At 38.9% G+C, this 22,985-nt stretch overlaps 1 protein-coding gene across 2 annotated transcripts; it reads right to left on the bottom strand.

Annotated features, from left to right (window-relative positions):
* Nucleotides 1-371: 371 nt before the first annotated feature.
* Nucleotides 372-22,784, bottom strand: LOC145988256 (uncharacterized). 2 transcript variants are annotated; one of them, XM_083123122.1, is made up of 6 exons: nt 22,602-22,784; nt 17,207-17,509; nt 16,089-16,146; nt 10,481-12,057; nt 9,074-9,232; nt 372-521 (listed from the first exon to the last, which is right to left on the bottom strand). In XM_083123122.1, exons 1-6 carry the CDS (start codon nt 22,758-22,760, stop codon nt 480-482), a joined length of 2,298 nt encoding a protein of 765 aa, XP_082979248.1. In that variant the 5' UTR covers nt 22,761-22,784; the 3' UTR covers nt 372-479. The 2 variants fall into 2 exon arrangements, with proteins under 2 accessions (XP_082979248.1, XP_082979249.1); XM_083123123.1 differs by lacking the exon at nt 22,602-22,784 and adding an exon at nt 19,220-19,384.
* Between the last annotated feature and the right edge of the window lie 201 nt (nt 22,785-22,985).

A 22,985-nucleotide genomic window follows, 5' to 3' on the forward strand; every position in this document is an offset into this window, starting at 1 on the left:
TTTTCAAAATCCCCAGATCACAAAACGTAAACATTTAAATTAAAAATTGCACGTAACGTTCAATATTTTAAGCGAGATGTGTAAAATTAATAACAAAATAGAATAATTACTAATTTAATTAATATTTACTGTATGAAATGTAAAATAAAAAGAAAACAATCCGTTGTGCCGGTTAACCAGTAATCACTGATCTGTTGGATCCAGTAGAGATGTCCCCGACGAGCATATAATTGTTATTTGATTATTATTTCTAGTATACAGTTGTATATCATCTGCTTGACTACCCACTATACAAAAAATTCTGGCGCACACACTAGAACAACAAACAGGAGAAAGATAGAATGTTCACATGAGAAAATAACACATATTTTATTTTGCACCTACATTACAAGTCAAAATCACATTATAGAAATATCGCCCTCAATTTCGTCCTTACATTCTATCCAGTAATAGTTGTTTTCATGTTTCTCTTCGGAACATTATTTCTTCTTAGGTTTCAGCTTCTCTTGTTCCTCCAAAAACTGAAAATAGAAAAAGAAAATTAGGGAAATGTACTGTCGGTCCACAAGGTAGAAGCGGTCTCGACGAAAGAGCGCATGCGCAAACTGGACGAGTTCATTGGCAAAATAGGGGTGATGGCTGCAAGTGAAATGTAGGCTGGAAGGAACTTTCGGTAGTCTTCGTTTATCTTCGATGCTAGCTGCAGCAGCCATCACAAACACAAAGAGCGAGTCGTAATAAATGATCCAACACATGCAAAGCAATAGTGTAGTTTGGAGTATCTTTCTACCGGCTCCCCTTTCACGTTTGGACTCGTCCACTAGAGTTAGACGCTAAGTAAGTATACATATAGTTGAGAAAGTAGCGCAGTCTTCCCTCCCGAAGCTGAAAAAAGAGGGTCGTGGGCGGTCCCAACCCTGACGTCCCTCACAGGACAGGGGTGACTCTGTCACTGACCTTTCCGCTTGTTATAGGATCTGCATTTGTGCGAGAGAGTGTGAAAGTGCCTTGTTTTTCCTTTTTCTGTAGCTTGTGTGATAGTGGAGAATTTTTTTTTTTGCAACAACAATAACATTTAAGGAAGATGCCGTGCAATTGTGCTGTTGCTTTGTGCCCGAACAACGCAAGAAATACTGTAGGTGTAAGCTACTTTTCGTTCCCAAAGGATCCGATTACGTGCAAGATATGGGTTTCAAAGTGTAAGAGGTTAGATCCTGTTAACGCCAAAACAGCGACAGTGTGCTCATCGCATTTTCTGGATGCTGATTACGAACGGAACTTAAAAGCAGAACTGCTGAGCATTGTCTGTAGACCGCAACTTAATAAAAACGCTGTACCAAGTTTAAATTTGCCTGGTTGTGTGGTGAATTGTAGTAGTGTGCAACAGCCAAATGACATAATTGATCGAAGTGGACGTGCCAATAAACGCCAGATTAGAAAGCGAGCATTGGAAAAACTTGAAGAGTTGTCTCCTCGCAAAAGAATTTGCATGGCACATAATTCAGAGACTTTGAGTACTGGAAATATATCCAATCTGCAACAAGATAGTGAGTTCGAAACGCTGAAGAACAAATAAAGAAACTGCAGACACTACATGATGAAAGTGCTAAGAAAGTAAACAAAGTAAAGAAACAATGCAATCGTTTATTACATAAAGTGAAGAATTTACAAATTAGCAATAAAAGTTTGAGGCAACAGTTAGTAAAACTTCACAAATCAAAGCAATCTGCTTTCAATGTGTCTAAGAAAGTAAGGGAAATTCTTCGACCAGTGTTTTCCTCCAACCAAATCGAATGTCTTCTTAGCCACAAAAGCAGACCGGAACTGTGGTCGAGAAGTGATATTGTAAGTGCATTAGCACTTAGGCATGTGTCAAGAAAAGCTTACACCTACATGAGGAAAAATATGAAAATCCCTCTTCCAAGCATTTCCACTGTGCGTCACTGGACAAAAAGTTTCAAGTGTAGACCAGGCCTTCTGAAAAGTGTTATTGATGTTATGAAGAGTTATGGAGAATCACTTCAACCACACCAAAAGTGCTGCGTATTATGCTTCGACGAAATGAATATATACTCCAAAGTTGCGTACGATGCTGAGAGTGACACTGTCATGGGACCGTTCAAGAATGCACAGGTAAATAATTTATTACTTTACTTACAAGTAGAATTAACAAGTTATTTATATAATGTTAGAACGTAACAGAAGTCAAATTCTAGCATAACGAATGAGCAAGTAATCATTTTCATTCATTCATCATTGAGAGCCTTTCCGATGGCGCAGTTCTGGAGTCGTCACCTTTCAATCAAGTGGTCCCTGGTTTGATTCCCGGTGGAGGCACATAGTGGTTAGGATCCCACTTTAAACTGTAGGTCCAGTCCCGATTAGCCTTACTGTGCATAAAGTGGACTTAAAACACCAAATCAATCCAAATCATTCATCATTGACTGCGGAGTTTTTCCGCTGCAACCTTCATCTTTTTCTATCTTGCGTTAGCGTGTGCGCGCGTGTGTATTCTTACTGTGTTGGAAATGTGAAAAGATATAAGGTAAAATATGAATAAAATTGCTAGGGTGTGTTCACCAAAACTCAGCGTTAATTTTTTGACTGAAGTTTTTCTAATAGAAGTAAACTACTTTAAAGTCCTTAAAAAAGTGTTACATAGCATAATTAAGAATGAAAAATACATATTAAAATTTGGAAAGACACATCTCGATAGACTGTGTTATCAGGATGAAGTACTAAATTTATTAGTAGTTCATAATGAGATTATTATCAAGTATTAATACCGTAATTATTGCTCGAAACTCAACATTTTAATGACAAGATTTTAGAAAGTTTTTTTTTTTTTTACAGGTCATTCTGGTTCGCGGGTTGTACGCCCCATGGAAACAAACTGTATACTACAACTTCGACACACAAATGACTAAGGAGATCTTATATTTAGTAATATCAGCAGTGCAAAGTGCGGGCTATGAAGTTGTTGCGTGTGTTTCCGACTTGGGAGGTGGAAATATAAGGGTTTGGCGAGAATTAGGTGTCGCCTCGAGTCATCCTTCGTTTGTGAATCCGAATGATAAGGAATGGAACATTTGGGTATTTGCAGATACTCCACACATGCTTAAATTGCTAAGAAACCATTTTATTGATAAAGGTTTAGTCTTGCCATCGCAGAATGTCGTAACAAAAAAAGTCATACAGTCAGTGTTAGATAAAAATGAAAGTGAACTTCATTTGCCTTTATCGATAACGGATGCACACATTCATGCGCGCCGACTACGTGGGTGCTCCGGGGCTCGAGCACCCACATAAATAATCTTGTGGGTGCGCCGCACTCACAAGATTTTTAGTTTGATAAAAACAAAATAAAATAAATATTTCTCACTTGCCAGTATCAAAAAATAATAAGCAATTAAAACATTGAGATGGAAGTTAAAATTTCTAACCTCTAAAACATAATTGTTTCAAATGTGTTTGTGCAAAGGCAACCAAGCAACACATTCCCCCCTTCCTTGCTTGTCTCTGGCCAAGTCAAAGGCAGTCCCCACAATAACAATGGAAGTATATTGTATTGTGAATAGAATCCCGTCTTTTCGGCTTGCTTTGATGTTTCCTTACAAGTGACACACTACAATACGCCCACTCCATTCGTAAACAATTGTTTTAAAATAACTACTTGCCGATATTGAGCACTAATAAAGAATAAACCGAAACACAAGGAAGCTGATTGTGTTTCGGTTTACCTCAATAGTTGATTTTTTCTTCTTTTGTTTGCTTCAATCAGATAAGAAGGGCGTGGTTTACGATTTCAGTGAAGTTGTTTTCATGTAATCTGGATTGTTATCGTTTTGTTTGTTCTCCGAGAGACAATGGCTTGGAAGGACGCGGGAGCTTAGATTGTAGACTAGGAAGTTCTCATTTTCAGAAAAAAGGGGTGTTACCGTGTTAATAGTTAGTACAAAGAAGAGGGTCTACTGACCGGATGCGTGGTGCAGAAGCTCTTCGCCGGGCAAAAAATTTCGCAATTTTCAAACGTGGCACGGGACGCGTGTGGAAAGCTGAAACACAATATTGAGTATTGCTTCTTTACGTATTTTCGAATACGTTTGTCGTCGTCATCACAGGTGGATATTACTGAACATAGTGAAACGCATGTTCATCTCTTATATCAACACATAAATTAGGAGATATGAAAAATGCACGCAAGGCGATTTTAAAGATAATAACGTCCCTCCAATTTTTAAGTCAGCAAGGAATAGCAATTCGGGGTCACACCGATGAAGCATCAAATATTCATCAGTTGCTGCTGCTTAGAGCAGAAGATGCTCCTGAGTTGAAATCTTGGCTGCAGCGAACTACATATAAGTGGGTTTCTCACGATATATTGAATGAAATTATCTCTTTATTATCCAGCGATGTACAGCAAAATATTGTGAAATCTATTAAGGCGGCACAATATTTTTCTCTTATTGTAGATGAGACTTCCGACATATCAGTGAAGGAACAAATATCCATATGCTTCAGATTTGTCGATGAAAATCTTCAAGTTGAAGAAGTGTTTATGGGCTTCTATGAAGTAGCTTCAACAAGTTCTAGGACATTGTTTGAAGTCGTCCAGGATGTCATAAGACGTTTATCTCTCGACATAAAATACTGTCGTGGTCAATGTTATGATGGCGCGAGTAATGTCAGTGGACATTTAACAGGATTACAAAGTAGGATTACTCAGTTGGAGCCGAGAGCTATATTTGTTCATTGTTTCGGCGCATAATTTGAATTTGGTAGTGCAAGATGCGATGCAAGGTATCAGTTATGTGCGAGACTTTCTGGTGATTCTTAATTACAGATCTAACCGCCATTGATATGCACCCACAGAAATTTTGGAAAGTCGGCGCCCTTGCACACATTTGCGTATCAGGTCGCGAGAGACAAAGAGTATTCTATGCCGCTCAGTTATTTTCTAGAAGGACAAGCAGTGCTATATGTTATTTATTCCCAAATGAAGTTGAAAGTGCAGAATTTTTCGCATTAATTAACAACTGGTTTGACATAATGAATTCATATGTTAAAGAGAATTTTGATGTTAAATTAAAAAGTGCTTTTGGAGTGCATCTTGGACATCAAACCAAGGTGTTAAATGAAATGAAGCAGGTCATCGAAAGTGTTCGCGTGAAAGGACATGGAAAATTGTTGCCTTTTCAGCAAGGAATGATACAATCTATCAACGCATTATTTGGGCTCTATCAGGATATGAAACAGAAACACAATATGAATTTTTTACTGACTGCAAGGTTGAATCAGGATGTAATTGAAAATCTTTTCTCGCGTCTTCGTGGCATGGGAGGTTTCTATGATCACCCTCTCCCTACAGAATTTAAAAACCGACTTAGGCTGCTGTTGTTAGGAGTGAATATAGGACAACTTCCCCTAAAAATGCCAACCAGGGATGAGTGCGAGAATGATGAATTACACAGTAGGACATACAATAGTGTTTTTAGTACGATGGTGTCTGACCTTTTACTTGACAAAGAGGAAGGCGAATCAAAGACGAAGGATAACACCGATGGCAGCGAACTCCAGTTTCCAACAGAGTGCAGTGACAACGAAGCCCACGACTGTTCCAAGGAAGGTTTATATTATATCGCAGGTTTCATTGCGCAAAAGTGTCGGCATTTAGATAAAGATTTGGGTTCTCGTACAGACAGTCTTCCTCCCGTTCGTCAAAAAGAGAAAAAATGGGTTGACATAGTGTCGCGTGGTGGACTGTATAAACCTACTGAAGAATTTTTCCAAATCATTGAACAAATGGAAAATGCATTTTGTTTATACAATCCTCCTGGTGATTTAAGCAGGGAATGTGGAGTAATGAAAGCAATGAGGAAATTATTACTTTTCAGGTTTGCTATGATAAAGAAGGAAATTATAGATTTATTTGTCAAAACTCGGACATACATTCGTATCAGGCATTTAAATTCGAAAATTATACACAATCGAAGTCTGCTCAAGAAAGGTAAAAAATGGTTGTTATCTAATTAATGCCAACCTGTAGTCAGGCATGACTAACTTTGGAGCGGGAACTTGTGATCTAATTTACATTAATGTATATTTGACTTTGAGAACAAATGAGAAACAAGTACTCAATATTTTGTGTGTGTTGACGCTTCACGGGATATAAAAAGCCATCTATCCAGACTCTGAAATGAAGCGTGAACAGAGTGTGAAGTGAAATAACAATAGTGTTTGGATTATTTATGTTTGCTACATGTGCGCAGTGCAGTGTGTGTGCTTTTTGTGTATTTCCTGGCGTTTTGTTAATGCTTCTTTCCTGGACATGGTAAGTCACATTTATCAATTAATTTTAACTTGTGCATGGTAGTATATTTTCTTTCATTTGTATTTACATTTTGGTATTTTGATATTGTAATGTCTCGGCCCCAGTGATTTATTCACTAACTTCGCCCTAACACTCCACACAGTTTTTAAAAAAGGACAACTTTGTGGTTATTTTGGCTCTAAGTATACCTTTTCACCCCCATAAACAGGAACTTACACCCCTAAAAGAGAAAATTCTGAATAGACCTCTGCTCCACCCCCGAGCCGGCTTTCCCGCTTTTCATTATATGTTAATTATATTGATAGTTAACCTTCGGCGACACAGTTTACTAGATATAGTCTGCTCTATACATATACATTTACTTACACACACACGCTAGCACGCTAGAACATTCAATCGATTTTTAAGACAAATTTATTTCCAAAAACACGGAAGAAGTATATATGAATTCCTATGCCGTTGCTTGTGCTCGTCTTTGACATGTCCTGTGTCTGACGTCATCCGTGGACGTTTACGAATGGTTCCGAACTTTTCCGAACGCCAGACTGCACCTCCCTGGTTAGACGCGTGTTCTATGGTCAACATTATATTAGAATGTGTGCCGTTCGTGAACGAACTGGTTACGAAAGAACCGGTTATATTGATGAACAGTTCCGAAACTGAACAGGTTTCATAACGAATCAGTTTATTTGGCCTAAAGCATTTCATTCAGAGCGGTGATTATGATTTACTTTAAACCAAATTTAGGGGTTCGTCGACTAGATCTTATGGGAATAAAAGAATGGAAAATAACCTGCTTTGTGAATATGGCACTCTTTTAACTTTGGTTAATTTGGGCTTAGTTCATTTTTTCTAATATTACTTTTGAGCTAATGGTAATTTAATTACTGTGTAAAGCAGCTGCATAGAGCAGCAGCAAGTAAATTAATGTTATTAAACGATATTGTGGTTCATACCACAAATTAGTTCTCTAGCATAAGTAACTATTATACTTAGTTACAATTTGAAGTTAGTTACTGATTACATCTTTGTGAATGTTATAAACTAAACGATTTTCAATAATGTAAGCTGTGTGCCAACATATATTACTCGTATATTGAAATAATAAATGTAAAGACTTATTGTGCTTTTATAGTTTCAGTTCCTGCGTGCATTGTAGGAGTGCCTACTAAATATATTGCCCAACTTCAAGGGGTTCTGGCCAATTGCGAAATGTCGCACTGCACACTTGAAATTTTGTCCTATTCTGCACGTTTCATGGCGATACTTGTCGGGAGGTTTGGAAGCTATCGATACATAACAAGATAACAATTATTCCATAATAATTTTCTGAGCCTCCTGGTGACGTAGTGGTAACGTCGCCGCCTTGTAATCAAGGGGTTCCGGGTTAGATACCCGATGGAGGCCCATAGTGGTTCGGATCCCACTTTAAACTGTAGGTCCAGTCCCGATTAGCCTCTGTGTGCATAAAGTGGAAGCTCAATAACAATTTATTTTCTAACGTTTTTTTTTAATCGAAGGTTACGGCCCATCACGAAAAAAAAATCCTGGCTACACCCTGTCTAAACACCAGCCTCGTTCTCGTCTTAAGGCTCGAAATAATGGAACTAGGTCTAAAAATGTAAGCATGATACAAATTAAAACACGCTAAAATCATAATTTGAAATGGTCTGTCTAGGTCTGGTCCCAAGATGCAAATTCCTGCCTTGTTCTTGGTTTTGTCTCAACTTTCAACCCCCTTCCCCTTCTTGTCTCGTTCTCATCTCAGTTACAATTTTTCTAGACAATTACTTATACGTTAAACAACATAGCTTCTATATCTCCGACAGTCACCCTCATGTCTGAATTACTCGCGCATTAGCAGCAAGTTTCAGTTTGGTGAGATAGTTTAATTCAATACAGTCAAATACGAGACTGATGTCTCTGACAATTAGTCTCGGTCTGGTCTCGAATTTCGAGACGAGACCGATGCCGGTAATCGAATCCTGAACCTTTGTGGCAGGATTGTCAGCTACCCAACGCGATTGGCAATAAGGGTCTATTTCACTCTCCAGCGAAAAATGACATTCGTATTGAACTCGGAAGCTGATATCATATAGAATCTCGTGTATACGCGGTTTTGGCATACGAGAGGTTAGACCTTAGTAACTTAGTCATTGTCCGCAGAAACTGCTCTGACGTCACACATATGTCTGCTGTGCACGCTACTCTAGCACCAAACCTAACCTACCTAACCTACTCACATGTTCATTCCTCCTATTATATGCTTATGGGATTAGGTTAGGTAGGATTAATTTGATTAGGTTCGATGCTCTTAGTATATATACACATATATTCAAATAGCTAAAGTTTTCGCCAACTGCTTGTGTTGTGGGATATATGCATTAACCTCTATTCCGTTATCGTCTGTCAACCAGGTGTTGAAAGAGTTAATTTCTGAGTGCAAGAATGGTATTTGTAGTAATTGTGTTCCTTTTTAAAAAGTGAGATATGCCATTCATGTGGTCTCCTTAATTACACAAATACATAAAGTTCAAGTAAGCTACACCAACCAATTGAAAACAGAGTAGAGCACCTGCTGGCCACACTGCCAGGGAACGATGCAGTGAGTGAACTCTGGTAAAAACTCTACGATTTTTGAACATTCAACGTTCGCACGATATCTAGCGGTTGAGATTAACATCTTTTGCAATGGAGGCATGTCGTTAAGTATAACTATGCAGGAGCATGCACGTCACGTACCTTTAAAACTCTCTCCTCCTTCAGAATCGAAGGATCTATATCGGGTTCTTCTGCAGCTTCCCCCTTCTTCTTCCGCGGTTTTCTTTCACGATCTGTAGTTTTCATTTTAGTTAATCCTGTTGGTCGCACCATGGATCCTCTGGCACTTTCATCAACGCGCTGAAAAGAAATTAATATATGAGGGTTGATCAGAAAGTAAGGTGCAGTACGGTATAATAAATATTGTCTATTTTACAATACTAGGATACGTGGCACATATACAGAAGGTTCCAACGTTAACCTGTGCCTAGCTTCCGCGTCTTTCGGCTCCAGATGGCGCAGTGTTAACCTTGCCGCTTTGTAATCAAAGGGAATCTGGTTTGGTCCACGCTGTGAATATTATACAGTGATTCCGATCTCGCTTTAAATTGTAATTTTATTCCCGCTTAAGCTATCTGCACGGAGACTCACAAAGATTTATGCCATCATTGGGAATAGTTTTTGATCACACTTGTATTTATCGGCTTTCTCTCTGCTTTCGTTATTCCAGAATCCATTTTGTTGACTTAAAAAGGCCAAGCAACAACGTAAGAAGTGCTAATAACCAGTAGCATCACTCTGTATGTATAATACGTACTTGCAGTACTTTACAGGTGAGTCAAAAGTCAGGTTACATAGCGATTTATAGTACATCTTCAATGTTGCACCTTGAACATCAATGCATTTGCGCACGCGACGTTCCCAGTTCTCCAGAACTTTTTACATATCGTCCGGCATAACCGTGTCTACACATTCCACACTGCGTTCCTTAAAAAGCTGGATGTTCTGAATCTTAACCGAGTAGACGAGCGCCTTTAAATGACCCCATAAAAAAAAAAATCATTCATGGCAGGTCTGGAGACCGCGGTGGCCACTCAACGGGACCATAGGGACCGATCCATGCACCAGGAAACTGGTCATTCGACCATTCACTAAGACTAAGGTAACTGAAAAACTTTAAACTTCTTATATAACCTGACTTTTGACTCACCCTGTACTTCTGTTTCCTGAGATTTAGAAAATATTATATCTATTTACTTCGCCCTAGTGGAAATCATATAAAGGTAAAGTTCCCCGTGCATATGGCACCGTGCCATGAAGTCACATTTAGGGGATGTGGGGATTGGGACCCACGCTCGATCTCGTCATTTTTGAGGTGATGTGATCAGCACCACGCTCCGGAAAGCACATTCTTAAGCATAATTAAATTCTTAATGTGAATTCCACTTAGATATACGAATGATGGTGTACATATTATATTTTCTTTAAATACTTATTCAATATCTTCCCTAAATTATTTATAACATTTATCTACCTGTGTGTTTGTCGCTATGCATATTACCTACCTACTTTCGAGCAATTTATCAACAGACAAACTTTGCAACTTACCCTTTTCTCGGCCTCGTCCAAGTAATGTTGAATCAATTCACAAGCTGGTTTTTCTTCCGAGCTCATAATTTTCTTTAATATTTCCTTGAGCTCCTTTTCGTCGCTCATTTCGAAATACTTTTTCAAGATATTTATTTGTTCTTCTTCGGTCTTCGATTTCCTCAGTTCCTTTAGTATTCCTATGGGAGTACCCTGCTCTTTCATTTCGAGATATTTCCTTAACGCTTCTGCCTTTCTTCGTTCCTCTTCTTCTTTTCTTTTCCGCTCCTCTTGCTCCTTTCGTTTCCTTTCCTCTTCCTCTCTCCTCCTCATTTCTTCCTCTTCCCTTCTTTTCCTTGCCTCTTCCTCCTTCCTTCTCCTCTCTTCCTCCTTTCTTCTTCTTTCCTCTTCCTCCTTTCGTTTTTTCTCCTCCTCCGCTTTTCGTTTCTTTTCTTCCTGTTCTATCCTTACTCTTTCTAACCGTTCCTGCTCCTCCATTCTCTTCCTCTCCTCTTCCAGCAATTGTTTCATTTCTTCTTCCGCCTTTCTTCTTCTCTCCTCTTCCTCTTGCCGTCTCCGTTCCTCTTCTTCTTTCCTTTTCCTTTCCTGTTCCTCTCTTTTCTTCCTCTCCTCTTCCTCTCGCCTCTTCCGTTCCTCCTCCAATCTTCTCTTTCTTTCTTCCTCTTCTTTTCGCTTTCTCTCGGCTTCTAGTCTGACTTTCTTCTCATGTTCCTCCCTTTGAAGACTCTTCCTCTTTTTCAAATACTGTTTCATCAGCTTTGTCCTTTCTTCGTTTCCTTTACACGCTTTTACCTTCGTCATTATTTCATCTATCATCTCCTCATCTTCGATCCCCAAGGCTTCCTTTATCAATTCTTTCAGCCCGATATCGTCTGCTTCGGAAAGTCTCTTCATGATCAACGCGATCAGGTTGTTCGTGTAATCCGCTGTTTTCATGTACTCCTCCAAAATACTCCTCTGCCTCTTAGGGTCTTCCCGAGCTTCAGCAACCTTCGACGTCAAATCCTCCAGCTCATCCTCTTCGTCGATGTTCAAATATTCCCTCAGTATCTCCATCGTTCCGGTCTCGTATCCGTTGTGCAATTCCTTAGTGACGGCCTGGTACTCCTGGTCGCTGTGGCCTCTTCCCATGTGCGTCCTCACCAGGTCAGGCCACTCCTTCTTCTTTGTCGACTGAAAGTCTCTCACGATCCTCCTCTGGGATTTCTCTTCCCTGACGCTGAAACGCTTCTCAATCGTCCGCGTCATCCCGTAGTCTTCCGCGGTGGATAGCAGTTTCATTATCAAATCCAGCGTCTTCGGCAAACCATCCTTGAACCAAAATTTCTTCAGCACCTCCATCTTTTCCTTTTCCGTTTTTGCCGCTTCTAGCTGCCTCATAATCTCCAGTATGTAGTTGTCGTTCTCTATTAGCATGAAACCCTTCAGTACCTTCATAGTTCCTACCTTGTCCAAGTCCTTAATTTGATTTATTATTATCATCAACTGTATTTCCTCATCAGATAACCCCAAGTATTCGTTCAGCCCATCTGCCTTATTCTTGTTCCACATGTTCTTAATCAATGTCATCTCAAATTCTGCACAAAGAATAAATGGAGAAATATTAATATGAAAAATGCCATCAAGAAAGATTTGTACATTAACAATTATACACGTCTGTGGCAGAGCGCATAGGAGCGTAAAGGGTGACATTCTGGTAAGGCACTTGCACGCAGTGCATCCTCGGCTGTATTTTTGCACGCTAACGCGGTTCGGACACGCAGCTAGTATAATTGTGTAGGGTATCTGTAGTGACATCTACATGTATTTGTGATGTTTCTCTCAATTTTAGTGATTACATTTGTGATCCCCTTCCATCTCGTCTTACGTCATTTAATAGCCAGTCATCTTCATCGTCGCGATTAGCTAATACTTGCAGGAAAGCGACCCAATTTAACCAAATCAAACAAAATTGATTTCATTTTATTTTTGTTATTTAGCATCGCTTTTCTTCCACTTTTACTAATCGCGACGATGAGGATAATAGATGAAATTTCATGAACGGACACTCACAATGAACATCCATACCCGTGTCTGGATTCGAACCCAGACCCCTGGAACCGTAGCCCGCTGTGCTAACCACTTCGCCACGGAGGTTGACAACGAAGAAAATCAAAGCAAGGGGAACGTATAGAGGAGTCGACACACGAATACGTAACCAATGGTTAAAGGTACAAGTCCCAGTTTGAGCAGAAGTGTACCTCTGTGGGTGTCCCTTCGTCAATTTGATATAAGCTTGCCCCCGTGGCAGAGTGGTTAACACGACGCCAGGGGGTACCGGGTTCGAATCCTGGCCTGGGCATGGATGTTTGTGAGTGTCCATTCATCAATTACAGCATATCATCACTCGTCCCCATCTTCGCAAATTAGCCAAAAGTGGCACAAGAAGGGAAGTAAAATTAAGCAATTCAGTCAATTCAATCAAGTCAATCTTTTATTATGTTTTATTATTTATTTTATATATATAAAAATGGATGTATGTGTGTGTGTGGGTGGGTGTGTATATTTGTTTGTTCCGGCATAACTCTAGAACGCCTGGAGCAATTTTAACCAAACTTGGTACACGTATCACTTGCAATCTGGAAATAATATTTTGGGGTAAGACACCCCTGGCACCCCTAGGGGTGGGGTGGGAAGGGGTGACATGTAAAAATAATCCAAAACGACCGATATTAAATTCCGCACACACAGACATCCGTGACTCGATGCAATCCGCACAACGATAGTGTTTCTCGGGTTGTCTAACATTCAGGCTGTGTTGCGAATGGAATCCGTAGTGACACTCCCAATGCGGTTCAACTCCAAGTTCATCACCTATCGGCATGGGAAGTGAGAGTGGGTGAAAAATAAAATGCCAAAAAATGATCTAGATTAGTGTCGAATCCATAGTTTTTGGAGTCGCTAAGCTAATTGGTGACATTCACGATCACATTTAAAATTAGTTACATTTTACACTATAGTTAGAATTCATTATTTTCCTGTCTAATACGACATTGAGATAAATAAATACCCAGGCAACGTCGGGTAATCAGCTAGTTTGATATAGTTATCAATCATCTTCATCGTTGCTATTAGCTTAAAGCGACGTAAAATAAGATTTGAGAAAAGTATAGTTCTGGAGAACATCAAAACTAAGATGAGCCCCTACTAAACAACCTGTATTTACGTCCGAGAACTGTAACTTATTTATACCTATCATAAAATCTGAGGCTGCACAGTCACCTGCGATAAAAAATGGGACACGTAGATCCTGAAACCCCCAGTTCCTTCATGGCGTTATGTGTGTTGCCTACCTTTACGGGGCAGGCTCGATGGTGGAACGCGTGAAGTGGTCAATTATATTGATTGATTTCCTTTATTTTACTTCGCTTCTTGTGCCACTTTTGGCTAATTTGCGAAGATGGGGATAAACGATGATGTGATGAAATTGATGAATGCACACTCACAAACATCCATGCCCAGGGCGGGATTTGAACCCGGGACCCCTTCGCGTCGTAGCGCGATGTGCTAACCACTCCCCCACGCGGGTCGGCTGGTCAATTGTTGATGAACTCCGAAAGTTTCTTTCGTTCCCAGCTATGGTTGAAGACAGTGGCGGCGATTGGGTATCAAAACCGGGGGGCCAAGGTGGCAAAACTAGGGGGACAAAGGCAGTATATTTTTCTTTGTAGATAAGATTTAGCATAGTGCGGGAGCAAACGTGGCGAAAACTGGGGGGGGTGCTACAGCCCCTCCTAATCCACTGGTTGAAGATAATGTAGAACAGAATCGTTTCTGTTGTAGGCACTACTATTAATAATTAAGGCTACAACACACACACACACACACACACACGTTAGAAAATAATTTGCCAGTTGTATTATAATTTGCTGCAAGATGAAAGCTGTTTCGATTATGTTACAAGGTAATTTGCCGCATTTACACTACTGAAACAATGATTATAACACATAATCTACTATACAAACTAATATTAATTGAATACAAACAAGACAAGAGCGGAATTTTTTCAACAGGAACGCTTCAGCAGCAGTATACTTAATTACATTACATACGGTCACTATCCATTATTACAAGCATGTGATTTACGGAATCGTGTGTAGGTTAAACCTCCCTGATATACGTATACCACGCCCAGTGGAGGAACCAGCAGTTACAGTTGGGACGGCCGATTATAAAGCAGGTATCTCACCTCACCTCACGGAGAATCAATTGCAACCTACACTTGCGCTGTTTAATAAAATCAATATATCGTACTATAAGCGGAAACCAAGTTGACTTCCATATTCTAGAGATGAGAGTATAATTTTGCAAAAATAGGGTCCAAGGCTAGAATACATGCTTAGCTTTTATTTAGTTTTTGTTATTTAGCGTCGCTTTTCTGGTAATTTTGCCTAATCCCTACGACGAGGATTATGATGACATTTATGATGCACTCACAAGGAAAGCCCATTCTCGGGCCAGGATTCGAACCCGACTCCCTATCTGGAATCAATGGTTATTATTGTACAGGGTGAACATAAAATCTTTCCCTGATTACAAACTTTTATTGCTTAAGAACTATTCTAGATACAGATATGCGGTTTGTTGGAAATGGTAGCTTAACTCATAATGTTTTGTTTTCAGTACACTTCGACATGTGCTCCCTTTGTTGCCCTTAGAACGTCTAGGCGATACCCAATTTCTCTCCATGCCTTTGCCAACATCTCTTCCGTCACCGTCTCTATAGCATCCCGTATTCGTGTCTGAAGAGTTTGCATTTCACTGGTGAACTAAACACTGTGTCCTTAACGTAACCCCATAAAAAAAAAGTCAAGAGGGGTTATGTCCGGCGAACGCGGTGGCCATGATATGGGACCGTCTCTACCTATCCATCTGTCTGGAAAGGTGTCGTGCAAGAACTGGCGAACAGTTAAGTCCCAGTGTGGCGGTGCACCATCTTGTTGAAACACTACCCATGGTCTGAAATTCCTGTAACTGAGGCGCAACGTAAAAAAATCATAATCAGGGAAAGACTTTATGCTCATCCTGCATGTCGTTATCATAATTCCTCCCATTATCACGGCAAACTGAACGATCATACACGAGGAGGAAAGTGAACAAACAAAAAAAAAACCATCTCCCAAGGGGTCTCGGGTTCGATCTCGTTTTCACGCATATTGCAAAGTGGCGGATTCAAATATAAATTGCAGGTGCAGTTCCGATTAGCCTATCAATAGCATGAAATCAAAAATATTCTCGAGCCTGTTAAACTTGGTGATAAAAGACAGAACAGTTGAATCTTCAAAAACATTAGGCATAATAATATGTCCCAAAGCCTGGCAGTTGGGAGGGGTGATCGCCTCTGGCGCCCCCTTGTGGATCCACGCCTGACTACGCCTACCTACAAGTATTGGGAATGGTGTGGTGAGCATAAAGTTCTGCGAAGCCGGAGACCAAACGTTTGAATCACAGATAAGTGTTTGAACCTTAATGTCAACCCCGTTAAATATAGCCATTCTTACAGCTACATTTTATCTTGTGCATTGCAACAATAATTCTTTGACAGTAACAAGAGATCATTAAGCATTACCTTCCTCTATTATTTCGTCTTCTCTCATAAAGTAGCATAATATTACCAGCGCCAGTATCTGAAATTAAAAGCAACAGGTCAGATTTTTTTTTTTCCAAATTATTTTCACATGTATAGTCTGTACCGACCTGGTACTTTCTTACTATTCCTATACATTTTTTACGCATTACTACTACTACATAAAATCCATGATGTGTTAATAGAAATTGCACAGATAACACCTACTGAGTCTCTCTTATGTAGACCAATGCCAAATTTTGGATTTATTGATCTAATCTATTTCATGCAATCACTATTCATCTTCATCGCCGCGATTAACCTATAGGAGCAAGATGGTGACGTTGAATACATATCTCTGACGACGTCAGAAAAGGGACAGGAGGGGGACACCCTCACAGTCGATTCTTCTTACCGTCCCCCAAAAAATTTAAACGAGACCAATTCTATCTTTGACAAAATACGATTTTTTAAAGGATTACAGTAAATTTCTACTCTTCCCAGTAAATATGTCCAGCCTTCTCCGACTTCCTATATTCATTTTTATTGATAAATATTTTTAAAAGGTACAATGTGAAGGCATATGGGTGAAAGTGGAGGTAGGGCCCCATACATTTACAATACCGGTAGTTTGTGAAGGATATGTGATCAGCACCACGCTCCGGCCGTCTTTAATCCCTCCAGGTACCCAGGAATCTGGATGGTCCCCAGAACCGCACCATACAGAGACATTACTTGAAAAAGTCCCCTGAAATTACCCACCCAGGGAATCGAACACAGGTGTCCTGCGTGGCAGTCAGACCTTCTGGACCACCGCGGCTCTATTTACTGATAACCATACAATGGTATAGTCGTACCAAGAAGAGAAAAACCACGGTCAACTCGTGAATTAAAGTTTGCCGTCATTTGTTTACTTCAAGATAATATAACAACCCTATGTACCGTTTTTCACTTCATGATTATAAGCACTTGGAACTGAACAAAGGCGATGACGATGTGTTAAAGAAGGACGCAGATTTTGGCAACGCAGGGGCAGGATAACATGGCAGAGCCAGGGGGTTTCTCTTCTTGACAGGGCAGTAGCTCTACATCAATGATGGGCACAAACAAAATTGTCTTACCACTACTAGAATCGACGCAAAAGATAGTATAGCCACGATAGACACAATATGGAAAATGACGGTCTTGGCTATGTGGAAACACCCAGTATTGTATATCTTGTTATTTCTGTCTTGATCAGGGTAGCAGGTCACCGGCGTCTCCGAATTTACTATGCCTTTCAGCCTGTCTGCTAAACTATCCAGCGATCCTGCAAGAGGTTTAAAGAATTCGCCCAACCTGGCAAGCCAGTTAGAGAGTGCACCGAGGTCCAGAAATCCGAAGAGCTTGTAGTCAGGTGGACCATTGAGTCCGCAGCACTTATTCTAGAATAGAAAAAAAAACGCATTGGAATTAAACATTTTTGCTTCGCTGACATCACTTGTAATATTAGTTCAAAAGTAATATTAGTTCAGAAGTGGAGGGGGCAGTGCCTAAAGTGGTTTCAATCAGTAGCATAGGAACGCCAACCAGAAATGAGTAGAAACGACTATTGTATAGGAATGTGTTTCATTAATTACTGTTTTCATGTATTTGGTTTCGATGATGTGGTTTTAACTATTTTTGTTGTCAAGAGGTGGCGTTTGTGATCATAAGAATCAGCTGTTTGCGTAGGCGCCAAGGAGAGAGAGTCGTTATTGTGGAAGGAGGAAAGTTGCGCGAGTCGCCGTGCTAATTGTGCAGCTGGACAATACAAATGACAATCGCGGACTAATGTATTCTTCAGCAGTTAGTTTTCAGTGTAGTTTACAACAGGTAGAATATAAGTATCCTAAAGAACCAGCGTGTGTTTTTTGTCATTATATTTTCATGTGTGAATCAACGCAACCCACCAACAACTACTACGACTAATAAAATAATAATTATAATGAATCCATATTAAACTAGTAATGGTAATTATATTATTATCAGTGCTTTTTCTGTTGAGTATTGCTATTATTATTATTATTATTATTATTATTACACTAAAAATATGAATATTGCCCTAACTTAGAGTCTATATTTGTAACAAAATAACTTTGATGAGCCACTTTGAAGCGGCTTACAGTATTAAGTTCTGGGGGCTCCACAACAACAAAGAATATTTAAATAGGATCCCTAGTAAAGGAGAGGTTTAGGACCGCTGGTGAAATATTCTCATTTTGGAGGTGTATAGTGTGGGAAGAAAACACTGAATTCTAGAAATGTATCCAATGTATTTCAGTATTTATGCACATAAAGTTCTAAAGCATTCAGCCTTGTTTCCATGATACGAAAAACTCAATATGTTGACCAAGGTAGAAATTTATTTTATATAAAACATAAACTAAACGTAATGTTTCAACACACGAGAGAAACAGGACATGACATAGAGTGGGATGAGGCTAAGCAGATAGGAAGGGAGAAGAGAATACTAATGAGAAAATGGAAGGAGGCCAAGGAAATAGAGAAGAAAGGTGAAGAAGACACAAAGAACTGGAATGGGAGACTGAGGATAAACAAAGAATTGAAGAAGGTGTTAGAAAGAGTGGAAAGGACAAGAGAGAAAGAGGAGAGAAGAAGGAAGAAGAATGAAGGAAAAAGAGCGTGAGATAAAGAGTCCAACCACATTCCAGATGGAAGAAAAAGTTTAGCCTTTCAGGTGAAGGTATAGTTGACAAGGGAAAGCCACCTGCTAGAATGTTCCAGAACAACTTTCTAATAGTCTGGAGGGGAGTAATATTTGTGCATATATATCGTCCTATTGTACCTTGTTACATTTGTACTTGGTGCAGAGTCTGATGAAGACTTTGCTAGAAGGTTGAAACGTTACGTTTAGTTTATGTTTTATAATGAAATAAATTTCTGCCTTGGTCAGCATATTGAGTTTTTCTGAAGCTTGATTTTAGGACTTGCTGAAACTTATACTTGAACAGTAACACAGGCCTTTTTGTATTAACAATGGCCAAATTTATTTGGTATACATTTCCAGACTTAACCAGCTTCTATTCAAGAGTGTGTACAGTAGTCTACCACTGATAATGTTATACCTAAAATAACTGAACGTCTTTGCATACCTTTCTCTCCATCTCGCCCCACAAGACTTGTGTATTTTGTATATCGTTGAATTTCCCCTTCATTTCCATGTACATCTTATTGCTTTTTTTCTCTATGTCTATCCTATAGACAAGCGCCAAACCACCAATAAGTAGTTGGAGCAACAAGGTAAGACCTAAAATCCCCATAGCCTAGAAGAGGAAACAGACAGTGATATTTCTCGCCAGGAGATTGTGGTAGCAATTTTTCATACTACGTAGATCTACAATAAAATAATTTTTTTTCAAAGACGTTTACTTTATATGGTGATAGACATTGGTTAACTGCAGTTTTCCGATTCTAAAATTATTTTTAACACGTCTGACTTAAATCGTAGATTCGTATGGACAAGGGATATAGTAATAAGTGTGTAACAAGACATTGGAGTAAATAGAAAACACTAAGAAAAAGGGAAAAGCTCACAGGTGTATGAAATAAGTAATGAAAGACAACAAAAAATAAAAAGAGTAAGCACACAAATAATAAAAAATAAACACTAAAACTAAAAACGTTCACTTGAAATTTATTAAAATTTAAGATAGGTTCTCGATAGGTACTAAAACTTTAAAAAAGTAATAGAATTTTTAAAATAGACACCTGAGAGGTGCTAGAATTTATAAAATGTACACTTGAGAGGTTCCAGAATTATTATAATGGACATTTGAGAGGTACTAGAATTATTAAAATGTACATTTGAGAGGTACTAGAATTTATAAAATGTACACTTAAGAGATTCCAGAATTATTAAAATAGACACTTGAGAGGTACTAGAATTTTTAAAATGGACACTTGAGAGGTTCCTAAAATAGACATTTGAGAGGTAATTTTTAAAATGAACACTTGAGAGGTTCCAGAATTATTAAAATGGACATTTGAGAGGTACTAGAATTTTAAAAAAATATGTATTTGATAGATATTATTTTTTTACAATAGACACTTCAAATGTACTAAAATATTTACAATAGACACTTCAAGGGTGCTAAAATGTTTAAAAAAAACATTTCAATGGCACTAAAATGTAAAAAGAAACACTCAAGGGTACTTTTATTTCAGAATGGAAGTATAAAGGCGCTAGTAGATATATTTTCATGAATACAGTTTTAATTCCTGAGCCCGAAAGGTGGCAAGAAATAGCCCAACCGTGGATAAACCCAGAACTTTATTTTCAATCAATCAATAAAACCTAGTCTAGCCGCCAGTAAAGCGTTCAAGTTGAAAAATCTAGTTCTTTGGCTATTGACATTCACTATCAGAAAATACTATGTACAGGATACAAGTGTAGGAACACAGGAACAGTCAGGAGAAATGTATATCCCTCACGTTAAGTAATCTAGACAATAATACAAATTAAATAGGCAGTGTTGTATAGTAATGATTAGAGCCCGGATTTATAAGCACAATCAAACAGTAAAATAAGCAAGTTAATAAGCACAAAAAATGAAAATAATAAGCACCAAAATAAGCATAAACAAATACAGGAAAATCTGGAAAAACATTTGTTTATTAGATCTCTTATCTTATTCAAAGCTGTTACAGTATGTAAGGAAGGTCATCCTGAGATTTTCTTGTGTGAAGCTCCTGTGTAAGTCAGGGAAGAATGATTTGTACAGTGACGATGTTCTTTCCACGTAGCATGACATCACAGGCGCATGTGAAAAACACCACAGTTCTTCTTCGGTGAATTCCTCTTAAATGTCTGTTTCTTCACCAGAAATATTTTTATAAATTTGACACAGTGTTTTGTAACCGGGATTTTGCAGTAATACCTGACTGAGTTTGTCGGACACAATTTTAGCAACACCGTGAGTTTCTAAAGACAATCAAACAGTTACTGAAATTTGATCAATGAGAGAAAGCGAATGTTGCAATGGATTATTTCGAGCTTTCAACTGTGTTATATCAGGTAATTTGGAAAAATGAATTTGGATGTACTGTATCTTTTCTTGGATGCCGTTTCCCCCGTGCGGCTATGTAGAAGCATTGATCTTGTCATCCCAATGCCGTCGTGTGATTGAAATATGACAGATTTGGGTAAAATATGCTATTTTAAACCAAAATCATAAAATAAGCAAGCATAACCGTTTCCTGCAGAAATAAGCATTTATAAGCACTTTCAACCTTAGTTAAATAGCTCATCAAGGTATGTAATACGAAGTATAATCTTTCTCCTTACCATTAGAAGTCTGGAAAAGAATATGCATTTCGCTTATAAATCCGGGCTCTACTAATGATTATTTTTAATTGCTGGAATTTTAGCGCGTTTCATAATACTTTCCACCTAACCATAGGGGAATTCGGGGAAAATGGACACGTGAGGAATACGGGCATAATAAGGTTTTTGCGTCACAGTCCGGTAAAAGAAATCAACTGTAGGTTGGCAACATCGGTGGAGTGTTGATTGTCACGTGTAACTGCGTTCCCATGTAAGCTAGTAAAAATAAGCATTCTGGACCCGAAATTCGAACCCAGGACTCCTTTGTTACAAGTCGACAGACGCTACCACTGCGCCATCCGGGAGGCCAAAAATATTACTTGAGATAATGAATATGAATGTAGTAACAACAAAAGCTAAGACAGTGGATCACATACTATGAATTGAATCATGCTGTTGTGGCTCGTCTAACGCAGTAGTATCAACTTACATAAAAGAGGTTGTAATTCGGGGAAAATTGAGCGCAGCAATTCGATGGACACTTTAGAAAGATAAGCTTCTAAGTCATATAATCTTTTTTTAAATCTCAGAAACTGCCAAATAAGATTCTTTGCGATCCATGACAAATTCACATCGTTTTCCATTAACGGATGCACCTAACGACGAGAGTCACTGCCTTGTACAAGTATGCAAACGTTGGTGCCGTGGTGAAGAGTGGATTTCTTGTCAACTTTGTTCCTTGCGGTGTCATGATCATTGTGTTGGTATACAGGAAGACTTACATTTCATCTGCCCTACGTGTGAGGAGGATGGGGAAATTTGAGAGCTGCAGGACATGTTTATGATATGCATTCATTCATTACTATCCTGTGACTAATTGTTACATGTATATGCCCTTAAATATATTCATCAAACATAATTGACCACATTCCCCAACAGTGTGTTCATATTCGCCCATCAGTGAGGGCTTTTGTTTGTGCATTTTTGTCCCTTTACAGAAATAAATTTTTACTCATGTATACTACCAGATTTTCAGTGCAAGGACTGATCTTCATTTTGCAAGATGAAACTTATTTTATTTCAATAAATCCTTTAATTATTAGCAATTTTGCTTTAAGGTGGTCTTATTTCCCACTTCCAAATATACACTAAGTACTGCGTTGCAATCAAATGTTGTATAATATGAAAGCATAATATCGCGAAGTACTTACTGCTTGTAGCAAAGTGATGCTTGACCCATCAATTGCAAACATTACGAGAGCTCCAGTGGCTATGATCAGCACCCCTGTTAAGACGAGAATTTTGATGGGATATGATAACCCAAGACTCAGACTCTGTAATTCCGATCCATGCTGTACCTGAGTATACATACCTACACCCACGTAGGACACTCCCAAAGCCTGGAAAGATAGAAAATGATCTGTTCATAGGTAGAATTGCACTCACGTGTAGTAGTGAATATAGTAGTATACACACTTTTAGGGGTTGTAGAGTGGACGGTACGTTTCCGGACATGGGTTCCTTATCAAAACTTGATCTACTAAGTCCCCTCTACAATCTCTAGAAGTGTATAATAGGAATTCTGAATCACCCTG

The sequence above is a fragment of the Lepisma saccharinum genome, chromosome 5 (genome assembly GCF_977018435.1).
Source record: "Lepisma saccharinum chromosome 5, izLepSacc3.1, whole genome shotgun sequence".
Classification (NCBI taxonomy): domain Eukaryota; kingdom Metazoa; phylum Arthropoda; class Insecta; order Zygentoma; family Lepismatidae; genus Lepisma; species Lepisma saccharinum.